Source organism: Cynocephalus volans, chromosome 3 (assembly GCF_027409185.1).
Source record: "Cynocephalus volans isolate mCynVol1 chromosome 3, mCynVol1.pri, whole genome shotgun sequence".
NCBI classification, from domain to species: Eukaryota; Metazoa; Chordata; class Mammalia; order Dermoptera; family Cynocephalidae; genus Cynocephalus; species Cynocephalus volans.
Window position 1 is genome coordinate 106,648,013 of NC_084462.1, and position 15,454 is coordinate 106,663,466.

Here is a 15,454-nt window from a genome sequence, read left to right on the forward strand (position 1 = left end):
CATTACAACACTCCTCTAGGCATGTTGTGAAGAGTCAGTTCTTCAGTCTTACTTTGCTTCTCTGCTGTTTCCAAGACTGGCTCACCCAGGGCCAACTCCCAGCCCCCCCGCCAAACACACTTTTTCCTCTCCCGTTTTCATTTATTCATTCAACATATGTGTTTCAGACACTGTGCTGGGGATATATTAATAAACCGTAATAAATGTGGTCCCTGCTCTGAGTTTCACTCTAATTAGAAAAACATTAATCAAATTAGTGATACAGAGAAGAGATTCCTGGTTCTGAGAGCATATTAGCCTAGTTAAGAAAGGCAGGGGAGGCTTCCTGGATGAGTAAACATTTGAACTGAAATCTGAAAGATGAACAGAAGTTAACTAGACAAAGGGGGGTGGGGCACAGGGATTAAGAGGAACAAAAAGAAGTCCATTGTGGTTGGAACAATAGAGAGGCTGGACGAGGGGCAAGGGTCAGACATGGCCTTGTAGACTGTGTTAAGAAGTTTTGTCATTACCCTAAGGATAAATGAAGTCAGAATGGTTTTAAGTCAAAAAGTGTCATGATCATATGCCTATTTTGAAAAGATCAGTTGTATGGACAAGTTGTATGGCTGTTGTATGGACAAGTGATTGGAAAATGATCAAAGTGGATGTGGGTACAGGCTGGCCAGTTAGCTCAATTGGCCAGAGCATGGTTCTGATTAACACCAAAGTCCATAATTCAATCCCTGTACCAGCCAGATGAAAAAAAAAAAAAAGTATGTAGACAGGAGGCTATTGCAGCCAATAATAATATTATTATTAAATTAATAATAACAATAAGCCAGGAGCAAGGTATTTCCAAGCGTAGAATGGAATGGTGGCAGTCAAGATAGAGGGAAGTAAATTAATTCAACAGATATTTAGGAGGCACATGGACTGTGACAGTAGCTATAAAATATGTGACAACTTTCTTTTTGACCTGAGCAAATATTATCATGCATTTACATCAGGTTTATAGAGGAGTATGCATTTTGTTAATGTTGGCTATTAATCTTTTTGACCAGCACATTCCTCCTTAGGTAAAAAAGGTGTGTGACCAAGTTGCACCAGAATTGTGTCTAGGATATTCTGAAGCTGCTCAGTACAAATATGCTCAAGCAGAAGAGAATTGCCATAAAGGTGGGAAAAAAAGCGGGGGCGCACAAGGCTATAGAACCACCAATGAAATAACATCCAAAAGGCATTGATTGAAAGGAGGGAAAAATTATAGATGAGTGTACATAAGCGCAGGCAGGAAGCTGTGATCTGTGTGGGAAAAGTTAAAACAAGACTCCTCAGATACACCAGAGCTAGGACAATGCTTCCCAAGACCTATAGAGACCTAACGAAAAATGAGCCTTCAAGTCATTTGCATGAAGACTGCACATGCCTCAGGAAAGTGAGGGAGTCTGCTAGGGGGGGTTAATATTTTGAAGGAAAGATAACCTTACACTCAGGTGGGTGCTTACAAGGACAAGGGAGCATAAACTTTATTGAGGAGTGTTGCTATGTGCCTGATTCACATGGGGGTGAGACTGGGGGGATAGAAGGTCCATCATGTGCTGGGAAGATTGTATTAACAGATGAGAGGGTATAAAGGATAGCAAACACTAACGCTGTCTCCAGAGGTGGTCAAATAACAGTGAGAAAGTAAGGATGCTTCTAGATCTCCCCTAGGGGACTATATTCTATCAAGGGAAGCTCCTGCTGTTCAAAGCAAAGAGCTTGGACATCTCTATCTAGAAGGAAAAATGCTGAGGTCAGTACAAGATGGGGGAACCAAGAGAGAGCAGACCACTGCAGCATTTCCAGCAGTTATGCGGACTTTCTGGCAACTAGACTCCAGTGACTTCTGGGATCTTGGGAATGACCAAGCTGGTGCTACAGAAGCAGCTTTCGTAGACAAAAAATTCTGGGACAAAGGCAGGTTTGGCAGGATAAGAAAACTAACAAAAAGTAACCCAGGTTCCAAGTAGGAAGAGGAGTATTGTGGGTCTGGGTGAGTGAGGTTGGGCTGGCAGCTGGTTCTAGCTGGTTATTTAGCAGACTACCTGGACCCTCTACAAGCCTTCTTCTGGGATAACTTTCCCCAGCAGAGCTTTGAAGTATCTCTTTTATGCCTCTCTAGAGCAAGTATCATTTAGGGTAGAGACAGACAGACAACAAATGCAGCTGACACCAAGATTCCTAAGCCTCGATGAGAACTAATGAAGCTGTCAAGGACCGAGCTGGAAAGAGTTTGGGTCATTGAACTTGACAGGTGGATTCTTTTGGCAGGGGGGGAGGAAAAGGAATATGCCAATTCACAACAAATTCTTGTAATAATTATAAAATATTGTTGTGGCTCATGTGGGTATGCAAAGGCGACCCAACCTGTTACTGGATCCCTTTCACATTAGTGAGTCCCTTTGGGGAAGACAAGTTTTTTTTAGAACACTCTTGCAATGACACTGCCAGGTGCTTATAATGGGGTCATGCAGGCATCAAGCAACAGGGCAGAAACTGTGTAATCATAGTATTGAACTGACAGTAATTTTTACAAGATATTTGGAAAATTAAATATCATCTGAGCTAGAAGAAATGGTTTAAAGTAGGTATTCTGGGTGCCACATGAAGAGCTAAGGAAGATGGGTGGGAGACTGTATTCTCTGTATTCCTGCTGCATTTCTGAAGCCTAACCAAGTTACATGAAACTATTTCTGCTCTTATAGGCACTTTTCAATAATATGCATTTGCAACAGGTCCATGAACCACTTTAGTCAGTGATAGAATGGAGAGAAAAATGGTGTGAGGCTATTTTCCTCTTTTGTTTAAGAGAGAAAGTGCTGGGATATTAGAGTCTGTTAACTATAGTTTGGAAATACTTTAGTCATTTTCTAGGACTCAAGACTTAAGTTTCAAGGACAACAGCTTCTTCCTCTTAGGTCCATGAATGTTAAGTCAGACAGTAGATTGAAATTTTGGCTCTACCCTTTAATGACTTTGAACAAGGCACTTAATCTCTCTGAAACTCTTTGAAACACAGGAATTACTTCCATATGTACCTAACAGGACTGTTTTGACAAGTAAGATTCTATGTTAGTTAAATGCTTGCCTTGCATCATGCTTAATACATACAAAACCCTTTGTATGAAGTATAGCACACAGGATTTTTAGGGTAGCAAAACTATTCTGTATGATACTGTACTGGTTAATACATGACATGCATTAGGCAAAAAACAGAACTGTACAATACAAAGAGGGAGCCCTAATATAAAATTATGTTAATAATATATCAATATTGACTACTTATAACAAATGTACTACACTAATTTAACATGTCAATTATAGAAGAAACCGTGTATGTGGTAGGGGGAGGGCAGGGAACTATCTGTACTTCCTGCTCAATTTCTCTGTAAAACTGAAACCACCGTAAAATTTTTTTTTTTTTTAATTTTCTGTAAATGGTAATATCTGCCTTCCATCTGGGGCAACCGACTAACAAGAAGGGCTCCTGACATGCTCAGGACTGAAAATAGAATATGCCTTCTTACCCCATTCATCTTGGGCTTCAATTCCTTTGTCTTTTGCATTCACCCAATTATACTACTATCCTCCTTTCCTCTCCTCTTATTACATTTTGTAGTTCCAATTTAAGCAGAGGGGAGATTCTTATCCACACTCACAACAGGGCTTTAACACTCCAACACTCTATTTAAACAGGTCCTGCTTTTCATAATTAGGATTTCTTTAAAAAATTATGATTAACTTGAAAGTTATTAATGCAACCCCTGTGTTTTGTGGCCTTCTCAATTTTCTTTATTTCCTCTGTATTGTCTCCTCCCTAAACATTTGGAAAACTTTAATCCCAGTCAGGTGTATGTCTATGGCCACATTTTTACTTCATCCCAAGGTTCTTCCAAACACTAAAATTCTCCAACACAGTCTTCCTCATTAGTCAGAATACCCTAGTATAAACTACTCCTGTTCTGTTGTTACAGCATTGACAAAGCAAGTGAGGTTCTCTAAACCTTACCTAGTAGCCCATATTCTACTCAATACTCATAGGTAACCTCACTTACTACTGGTCCCTAACTTCTATGGTCATATGATTACTACTGTCAACTGGTTCCCTTATCAGGGCACCGGCACCTTATTTTAGATGCCTTTAAATTCAAGTGAAATTCATTTTCTTTGCTGAGGTGATCTGAACTAGGTTCCAGAAATTCAAACTCCATTTGACATTGGTGCAAGCTGAATTTTCCTCATATTAAATAAAAACGTTAACTGTCAGTAGAAAAGAAAAATGTGGACAAGTCCTTAAGTCTCCCAGACTGAGTCATTAGTAATCATAGTTCCTGGTTCTCTGCTAAAAATAAGTGCATCAGTGGTCAGTCAATGCTATTACAGGCCTAATGTTTCTGTACAAAATACACCTTTCAACTGATCTTACTAAACATACACCTATTTTTGTAATTCTGCAACTACTTCCACAAAACACATTTCATCTAGGTTATCTAAAAACACTGCAAATCAGAAAGTGCCCTAGCCAGTGGGAGTCAAAGGACAGTTTCCCAATTACAAACTATGTACCACCAGAAAGAAATGTTTCGAAGGATTTCTTTTTAACAATCCACCTTCTCTCTCGCTTTCCAACTCTGGCTGGAAATTGCTTCCAGACTATTTTCTTAGATTTCAAATCATATTTGGGAAACTTTTATTCTGAATTTTATACCAAAATAACACAAATGTAACTTCATGTTCAACTGTTTTAAATCATACCTCCACTGAATAATGTTAGGGCCCCTTAGTCCAAGAATGTCAAGTAGCCCAAATTTCCTCAACTATCAGCAAACTCTAAAACTGTCAAGTCTTTCCCCCTTATTTGCACTGCCATGCCTTCTGCTTTGCCTCTGTAATTTCTATTGAACCAACTCCAATCTCATTTCCTAGAGCTGAGGTTTAAGTAATATCACAGTGACAATAAGCCTACCATGATTCATGGCCTTTAAGACCACTAGCCTCTTTTCCAAAAAGCCTGTGATATCTACACTTGTTTGGACTGCAGATGGTATTTTACCATATGCTACTTCAATGTCCCCTTTACTTTGCTATAGGTTTGGCCTAGAAACCTGAATGTCAAATATTAAGTGAGTTATACCTGTGATTATACAAACATAAAGTACTGTTCTCTTAGTTACATGAGGAAATTTAATTCACAGTAGCTTGGGACCTGGAGTTTTCTTCTCCTCCAAGACAAACTAGATATCTTGTATTTCAGCAATAACCCTAACACATATACGTGTGGACTTTCAGAATGTGTGATTTCTCCAGCTATTAAAAAGTGCTTTCCACGGTTTCTTTCATTACCTGCTTCCCGATGGTATATATATATATATTTTTTTTTTTTTTTTTTTTTTTTAAAGATGACCAGTAACGGGATCTTAACCCTTGACTTAGTGTTGTCAGCACCACGCTCTCCCAAGTGATCCACGGGCTGGCCCTCCGATGAAATTTAAAAGTAATCATTAATCTGATAGAACCTAACAACGAACAGTTATCACCAGAAATATAAGCTAAATATACTGCTCTGTGCTGGGTAGGTTCTACAGTGAAGGGAAAGGTAGAAACTTCTAATTCTGGATTAATTTGTTCATTATCTTCTCAACACTGATGGCTAACATAAAATTAAACAGGTTTTATTAGCATCTTAGGCCTCTAACACTTTCTTCTAAGCATCCAGTATATTCTCTAGTCACGGTTATCTACTAAAAGTTTGTATTACATATGGGATCACATCTGATCAGAAAATAGAATGGTTAAAAGTATTTTTGACCAAATTAGCATATAACAGAAACTACTTTTATATTGTGCATTTGGGTTCCAAGGGTAGACCATAGTTCAGCTTCTCTTCCTCCTATTCTTTATCACCTGTTATATGAACTGGTCCATGAGATACTTATAAATAGGACATAACATTTCTGCCCACAGTAGGCAGGAAGCAAAAATTGCTGGGGCTGCATGCCATGAAATAATAGCAACTTTCTGGGACATCCAAGGTTTGTGCACATAAAAATAATAACCATGTTTTTTTTTCCTGCTATGCTGGAAAAACTGAAGTATAAATAAAATGGGACTTTCTGGACTAGGTAAGCATCACAACTTTGGCAGCTATTATCCATCCTCAGAGGTTTAAGTGCTAACTGGTACAATGCCTAAAATTACTACAATTAAGTTGGAGGGAAAGGGCAAAGATTAGTTTATATGGATTAAAAAATCATTTAAAATAAAATAAATGTACAACCCTCAATATGTTTTTCAATGACCTAAGATGGCAGACCGCAGAATAACAGGAAAGAGCTTTTACTATTTTCAGTGACACTGAGAAACAGATGCATAGTTAACTTCAAACTGGGGCTATAAATTATAAATAGAATTAAAAGGATAAAATGAAAACATATAGAGGTGTCATTCTCCAGCTATTTCAATTTTCCTAAAATCTTGATGTGTTTGAGCCTCTCCTATTTAAGGAAAAAACAATTTAGCACACAAAAACCTCAAAAAGGGTGCCAAGCTGGACTTTATGCATTGATGAAAAGGTAGAATGTAGTTTACAAACTTTCCCATTAGGATTTAAAAGTCATTTTGCAACAGAATCTCCACTCCATGTCAAAGTTACTTGACTCCTTAATGCAAAATCTATCTCAATGAGTAGTGTATGTTGGTATATACAATGATTATGACTCCAAGAAAAATATATCCAGTATATTCTAGGGGTTTTGTGGAAGCCGCTGTAAAGCAATAAGAATTTGACATAAACAACCATAAAATACAAAAATAAAAAACCAGGGTTTTTTTCTCCAAATTCCTGGTTTAATAAGGACTTGTTTATTTTGAGGAAAAAAGGTCCCAAACATCAGGCTGTTCACAAAAATAACCCACAGTATCAACTTTAGAAAACAAATCTTAAGACTATTACACTAATTATTTTTCTAGAGGATGCATTTGACATGCCAATTCTCATTCACAAAAATACATTGTTACATTTGTTTTGAACAGCCCCACACAGCACTCCTATGTGGGGTATAACACACATATTTCTAACTCAAAGCTGCTCTCAGGTGCTACTCAACTAAATGAGATTGCTTTTGCAGTTAGGGAAGCAACTACTGAACTCTTGAATGAATGGAAAGAACTGTGCTCCCTGCATAACAAGAGATTATTTTGGAGACAGTTGATAAAAACCATACATCCTTTTTATTGTTAAGTCATAAAGAGGTATCAAAATTAAAAGCAAAAATTACAGGGCAAGACTTAACAAAACTACTAGGAGCATCAAAGAAAGTGAAAATGGTACTAGGCGCAGGGCAATATGAACTAATGAACATGGGAAGGACAAGGATGGGGAGAACAGTGAGCATGTGCTGAAGATACTAGGGGAGAGGATCTGGTGAAAAATTTGATCTTAGACAAGCGCCTAGATAAAGAATAATGGGATAAGATTTCTAAACCCCACTATGTGCTTAAGAGTCATCCTCGCCATTGGCGCTGTCTCTGTCATCCTCTCCTTCCTCAGCCTCTTTTTCATCATCCTTGATCAACTCCAGCTGTGAGAAACAGACACAAACAGGATGGAGTTAGAGGCACTCCATGTGTCCCTGAACCCCCCTCCACCACCTCTTTCTTTCCTTTCCCATGGTTTTCACCTGGTCATCCCCCCGATCTTCATTATCATCATCATCCAGTAGGTCCCCCTCCTCAGCAGAGTCATCTGCACCCCCCTCAGACTCCATCTTCACATTAGTCTCATCTTTCTTCAGGGAGCTGCTGCTCTGCTCCTCTTCTGACTTATCATTCTTCATCTCTACTGGGGATGAGAAGGACAAGTCTGTCTAGGGGCAAGTAATGTCCACAGGATGTAGACAATTCCCACTAATGATCATAAAACTGCAGCACAAGTCTAAATCCTCCCACACAAATACCTTTCGCAATTAAAACTCCCCAAAGTTTTATATGAGATTGCTTTATATCCCACTATACCAATATATACTATCAAATATCTTATGAAACTAACCCAACTTTACACTTAACAAGAAGAAAGACCATATTTACCTCCTTGTTTGCTCTGTTCCTTTTCAATTTTTTCCAGGCTTTCCAGTAGAGAATCCACTTTTTGCTTTATCTGGGTCAATTCCTTCTTAATGGCCTGAAGGTCATCTCCTTTCACTTTAATACAAACAAAACCCTAGATTAGAATCAAATGTACTAGAAGCTACCAATTACCAAATGCATACCTACTAGACTAAACAAGGAGCCAATAGGAGATGCCTGAGGAGAAAAAGAACCAAGACCAACTGTCCCAGTAATGGGGAACCTTGATCTTTTAACCGGTAGCTAAAAACTGAATATAATGAGGCTACTGTCCTTCAGCAGTAAGCGCTCTGACTTTTTGGGCCTCTTAATCACTACTTTCTCTTCCATTATTTTGATTGCATAAAGCCGTGTACAAAAAACTGAACATAACAACTGCACTAATTTCCCTATTTCAAAACCAAGAAACATCAGAGTCACAAAGCTGAAATATTAACACCTACACTTTCCAGATTTGGAAGAAGATCCACGCTGTCCACTCTTAGAATTGAAGCCACTTTTTCCCCTTCGTGAGGTATTTCCTGATACACGCTGTCGTTTCGAAGGGACTACAGCCCGAGCAATAGGAGGAGGAGGAGGAACACGTGCTGGATAACTGTACATCCTATTGGATTAAAAAAGAAAACAAAACAGGATTTCTTAACACCTAAAATTAAGTCAGCAAAACCAGACCTTATAAAACATCCACTGCTTCTCTTTTTACTGTTAATTTCATTCAAAAGGCCAACAAAAATGACCCTTCTTTGATGAAACATTTTTAACATTGTAGCAACTTTTCTTCAACAACACACACACACACACACACACACACACACACACACACACACACACACACACCCCCCCCCCCAGCATTAAAGACATAAAAGATACTATGGCAGTATAAAACATTACTTTTTATAATGAGTGAACTTGATCTTTAGCTGGGTACAAATACTACTGATACAAGATATATGATTGATATAAAAATATTACTATCAATTCTAACTACATTTAAGCTTAACCTGCATTCAAAGCTCCAACAGGGCAGAGTCTACTATCTTGTTAACTATTCACTAGTGCCTAAATCCACTGCCCAGCACACATTTAGCACTCAAACACTGGTTGCTCAGCTAACTGCTGTTTCCATTAGAATTTTTAATTCCAAATGTCACTTGGTATCCCAGTGACTGATAAGGATACACAAAAGTGGTACCTTGGCACTGTCTCTTATATTTATAAAGAGAAAATTCAAAGCATAACACAAAACTTCTTACACTGACATCAGTTCTAGAAAGTTTCTACATTCTGTGCTGTCATTTTTATGTAAAAGCCTGTTGCAACATAAGAAAGCAAGACATGCCAGTGGGAAAAAATCTTTTTAAATTCTAGTTCTGTAAGTTTTTAAAAAGCAATTAACTTAACCCCAAGGCCCAGTATTCTTCTATTAAAAACAACTCCCCAACTCCTCTAACTCCAAAGCTTTTAAGGAACAAATACGATGCAGTTGACAATGAAATTTTATAAATCATCTATGATATCATCAATCTCCCTGTTATATTTTCTATATTCATTAGTGGTTAGGATTCTCTGAGTTACAGTCTTTAATCTTCCTGTACTGGAAGTATTGATTTTACATGCTCTCTCAAATAATTTTCTCTTCTACTCAACCCAAGTAACTTAGCTGTTGATTTGCCAATTTCAATTCACTCACGGGAATTCATAAAAAGATACTGAGTAACTTCTTTATTTTCACTCTTCTCCAATTTCACATAAAGCTTTTTATCTTTTGGCCCAAATTTTTGCAAAGTATAATGATCATAAACTATTAAATATCGGTGTTCAGAAGCTACTATCCTTTGGGCAAGATGATGGCACTTTTAAGACGATTTCTGGAGGTAAATGAAGGTAAGTTACTTAATCTGTAGCAAGAAACTTGAGTTCATGCCCAGCCCAGTTGGATTTAGAGATCTAACATACTTCCCAACCAACTAATTTGCACTGGCACCAGTATCCAAAACCAATGAGCTAGCCCGTTCCAGGTTCCTATAATTAATTCACAGCACTGGAATTTCTTTTTGAACCATACTATTTCATCTGACCATAATCAAAAAGAAGAAATATTTTGTTTTAAATCTAAGTAATGGGTAATGGCCACATGAACACGAATGAGTCAAATGCTCTAGTTCTGTGAAGAAAAATATATTTCAACATGTCAACTGGTAGTGCTGAAAAGCTTTTAGTGACACAGAAATTAATTGACACTGAAGCAAAAATGGACTCTAACACTCACAAAGACTCCTCTGAGGAAGTGTAGGTAGACCTTACCTTGTAAAATGTTAAAGTGAAAGACTGAAAACATGAGGAGAAAACATAAAGAGAAAAACCATATGACCTGTGATAACCTGAAGTCAAAGGGATAGTAATAGGAAGATCAGTTTAAGAACTTCAAGTACCAGCTACAAATTAAGTAGCCAACCACTTCCCCATGGGACAGCTATACAACAAATCATGAGGCAACCATAGCTGCTGACTCTCTATTGATGAAGCCTAGGCTGTTTAAAAGTCTTGGTAAGGGCCAGTCCGTGACTTACTTGGGAGAGTGTGGTGCTGATAACCAAGTCAAGGGTTAAGATCCCCTTACCGGTCATCTTTTAAAAATCTTAGTAAAAGATTATTACCAGAGGAACTAACACTAAACCCTAAGAAAATTATGACTACACCCTAAATCAGAAAACTGGACACTAAATAATAATATCTAACCAGAATAAAAGGTAATTAAAATACCGCTTGAAAAAAATTAAAACATTTCCAGAGACATATTGGCTAATTATGTATGAATTAAGACAAAGAACCTCTAACATCAATCTCCAGGTTAAAACAAACATTAAGAAGCACTTAAGACAAGCTTCTTAAATGGAAATTCTATGACCTTAAGAGACTAAATGTAATATAGAGTGATCTTCCCTGGGACTAAAAAAAGAAAAAACATTTAATCACTGCACCAAAGTATAAATAAGTATAATTAATCTATTAATAATAACCTATATGCTGAGGAATAGATTTGTTTAATGTACTATAGTTGTTTCTTGTCTTAAAAATGTGAGCAGAGTAAAATAATTTGTTTTAGGCATGTTAATTATCAAATGGCAGGTAATTCTGGAAACCAACTTATTTTCACACCTCATTGCCTGCAATAGTACTGTGAATAAAAGTAAAAGCTGAAACATGAAATTCATAAATGACAACAATTAAGTTTAAGAAGTTTTATGAAGTTTCCTCTTTCACAAATAATTTTTGAAAAAATTTTAAATACCATTGATTATAAAATTACCCCCTCCCCAAGTACACTGGTTTTATCAAATTCAGTTTAAATACACAACCCCATTATAATTTCATTCATGTGTTAAGAGGTATTATTTTCCTCAGCTACATTATTTTTGATCTATAATAAAAATTTTCCAAAATCAGTTTTCTTCCTGTTTGCTTCTGACTTTCCTGGAAAAGGGATGGATTTTATGGGCAACTGCTTTGTTTGAGCTTTAGGTGTCTGAAAATCCCTGAAACTGTTTGTCAAAATTCTGTGAACATACCTAGTCACGAAATTTAAAACCACAGATCCAGAAAAAAGAAAGAGGAACAGCCCATTCTATCTGAGCTAATCAAGACAAAATCTAGAATACTATTAGCTCATTTCTAAGAAACATGCTTTATACATAAGCACAAAGAAAAATGGGTACAAATCCAAGGATGAAGGGATGAGAATCAAAAGGAATGAGATTAAGAAGGTGAAGACAAACAAGATCTTTGTGAAATATCTGGAGGAAACCAGAGAAAACAATGTGACACCATTGAAAAAACTATGTATGGAGATTAAGAGCCAAAAGAGCAGGTTTTACCATCCTAGCTCCAGTAATCACTAGTTAAAAGAACTGATAACAAATACCTGCATCAAACTTAACCAGCACACTAACTCTCGTAATTCATTTGAAGAGCTTACATTAACCTAAAGCCCTTAGGCATGAAATTTTCTGCTATTGTAATTGTTTGGTTCCTGCCAGTGTACTCCAATTTGTGACATTATGACAACATATCTATCCTAATTAATTAATTAACTCCTTAGCTATGATTTATGACTGGTTATACTGCTTATTCTGAATTCATGAGTATTTCACTTTTCTTTGTTAATTTCAATTATAGGTTTCCCAATATAGAGCATCCGGAGTAAACCTTCAGAACACACATATTACATAAAACACTATTCTGTATAATTTTGTAGAAAAGGAATTTACAGCTTTTATCTACCTTTGGCCTTGTGTGGATTGAAACGAAGGTTTATGTCATATGAGCTAAATACTGAATATAGCTACTAATACTCATAAACAGCAGAATTTTAAAAGCTGTTAAAAAAAAATCAAGGCTTTTATTTATTTTTTTTGTGGCTGGCAGGTATGGGGATCCAAACTCTTGACGACCTTGGTGTTATCAGTATTCTCTTGCTCTTTAAGCTTCTGCAAAAGCAAACTAGAATGATTTAGGCAACTAATTTACAAACCTTTTAAAAATTACCAAAACTTTTTTCACTTGACTACAGATCATACAACCTCTCAGAAGTCTTTTTAAATCTTGCCGTTTTTTCAATGTGGTAAATAAAACAACAGAACTATCTTGAATGTATTATTAAAGATTATGGTATGGCCAGGCCGGTTAGCTCAGCTGTTTAGAACGCAGCCTTATAAACACCAAGGTCACAGGTTCAAATCCATGTACCGGCCAGCACATCCCCCCAAAAATTAAGGTATAAAGTTAATTTTAGTGTATTCAAAAATACTTTTAAACCAAAAATTATGAAAATACACTTTAATGTAATCTTCAATAATATATACTTCTTAAAGCCTTGTTTTACAAGGAAGTAGACCTGATGAATTTGCTTTAATTATATAAGAAAAAAAGATGTGCTGAAATTTGTTATGTAACATGTTTAATCTAGGTTTACATTAAAATATAAATAAGAAACTATGTCAAAACCTGATTGAAAACAAACTGTTTTCATAACATTGTTGGAATTTTGCTTCTGTGCTTGAAAATAAAACAAATTAGATTTTTATAATTTGTATTCTATTTCTAAATTAAAAGAGATGATTTCTAAATGTTATTTGCAAGTACTTCACCACAAACAACATGCTGCCTTAGTGAGTATGGGAGAAGCTAAACTGGATACAACTGTAAGCAATGTTTATCTAAAATTTAATTGGAGGGGGCCGGCCTGTGGCTTACTCGGGAGAGTGCAGTGCTGATAACACCAAGGCCACGGATTCGGATCCCATATAGGGATGGCCGGTTGAGCGTGGTGCTGACAACACCAAGTCTAGGGTTAAGATCCCCTTACTGGTCATCTTTAAAAATAAATAAATAAATAAATAAATAAATAAATAAAATTTAATTGGAGGGCTGGCCTGTGGCTCACTTAGGAGTGTGTGGTGCTGATAACACCAAGGCCACGGGTTCGGACCTCTATATAAGGATGGCCATTAAGCTCACTTGGGAGAGCGTGGTGCTGACAACACCAAGTCAAGGGTTAAGATCCCCTTACCGGTCATATTAAAAAAAAATAAAATAAAATATAATTGGACTAAATGTTAAACCAGTATTTTCATCTGTTCAACACTAGAACTGTGTTCAGGGTCATTCAATATATGTGGGACACCCAAACTTAATTTTTAAAGGAAAAATAATTCTGATAGTTAAAAAAAAAAAAAGCAAACAGGTTACTACCACCTTGTGGATTCAAGAGCCTTGAAACACTGACCTAGGTTGGGGAATGCCACATGTATCCTGCTACAAAGAACACTAACCAATAGGCCCTAGAAATGTAGACCCAATGGTGCCAATGAACAACTGGTTCTGCAGTTTTCTATCAGAAAGAAAATTATTGGTATTAGCATTTAGGAATATTTTTGCAAATTCCAAGACACATTTGATTGAAAATTGTCCCAATGACTTATTCCTGCTTTGTGATAGGGGAAAAAATTACATTAAATGTATATACTCATTTTTAACCATCCAATTTTACAAATTTTAAAATATGAAAATCTGCGTCTTAAAATTAAGAGAAAATAAGGCTGGCCAGTTGGCTCACTTGGTTATAGCATGGTGTTGATAGCACCAAGGGTCAAGGGTTTGGACACCCTTAACAGTCAGCCACTAAAAACAAAAACAAAACAAAAAATAATTAAGAAAATACAGTGATTTGTTTTGATGAATTCATTGGAAAGCTGTTAACAAAACTAGACATTTCACAGGAAGACAATTTCAAAATTCACCTAAAAACTTTCCAAGCCAAAAATAATCTGGGCTATAATATACAAGTTGCTTTGAGTACTAGACTTAATTCAGAAACATGACTTGGATCCAGGACTGTGTAAATTAAAGGGAGAAAAATAAATCCCTGGCTTTGTTTCTGTAAATAAAGCTTTCCATCCAGGTGATAATCTTTTTTAGACTCAATTTCCAAAGAATTTTAACATTACTCATTTGCCATGTTATTCTCCACATACTCCCATATGTCACTTTGGACCTATTCCAAAGATATCTTAAACTGTCAGTGTGGTCCAATTTTTATTTTTTTAAAAAGCCGAAGTTATAAAAGTATTTATGGGTATTGTTTATAGACCACACATTAAGAACACATAAGCCCATTCATTCCTACATTCTCATTTTATTGAGCCAGATAAGAAGCATCCACTTCTCTCCTTTCACTTACAATTAAATTCCTTCTAAGGAATTGTCTAACAAAAACAGATCTGGTTGCCAGCGGGTAAGGTAGAGAGAGGGGTTGACTACAAAGGCATATCATTAGTGAATTTTGGGGAGGTTTGAAACTATTTCTATCTAGACTGTAGTGATGGTTACATAACTATAAATTTGCACACCTAAAGAGTGAATTTTAATATATATAATTAAGATTTCTATGTTGTCACCAATTTCTATCTTCCCATTCACTCTTGAATCTCCTTGTAAAGCTTCTGCCCTCACCACTATCAAACCTACCTTCGTCAAAATCACCAATGATCGCCACATTGCTCTTTCAAACTGACACTTCTAAATCCTCAAATTACTTAACTACCAATAGCACCTGACACAGCTCACACCTCTACACTCTTCTGACATACATTCACAGCTTCCAGTTCACTTACGCTTCTGATTTTTCTTGTATTTTTTCTTTGCGGCATTCTCAATCTCATTTGCTCAATGCTCATTCATCCTCATCTCCCCAGTCTTATAAAAGTTGTAGTGACCCTGGGATCTCTCTTCTCTATCGCCACTCATC

The 15,454-nt window shown here is 36.6% G+C and overlaps 1 protein-coding gene across 7 annotated transcripts in view; it reads right to left on the minus strand.

Moving 5' to 3' along the window:
* Positions 1-6,848: 6,848 nt before the first annotated feature.
* HNRNPC (heterogeneous nuclear ribonucleoprotein C) overlaps positions 6,849-15,454 on the minus strand; it is a 43,396-nt gene continuing 34,790 nt past the window's right edge. For 5 of the 7 annotated variants that reach the window (XM_063089685.1, XM_063089688.1, XM_063089683.1 and 2 more), the window contains 4 exons: positions 8,592-8,752; positions 8,110-8,223; positions 7,704-7,864; positions 6,849-7,604 (listed from right to left, as the gene is read on the minus strand). In XM_063089685.1, coding sequence (XP_062945755.1) covers positions 7,521-7,604; positions 7,704-7,864; positions 8,110-8,223; positions 8,592-8,752 — 520 coding nt within the window. In that variant the 3' untranslated portion in view covers positions 6,849-7,520. The remainder of the gene's footprint in view (positions 7,605-7,703; positions 7,865-8,109; positions 8,224-8,591; positions 8,753-15,454) is intronic. The other 2 variants (XM_063089689.1, XM_063089687.1) reach the window with 1 other exon arrangement.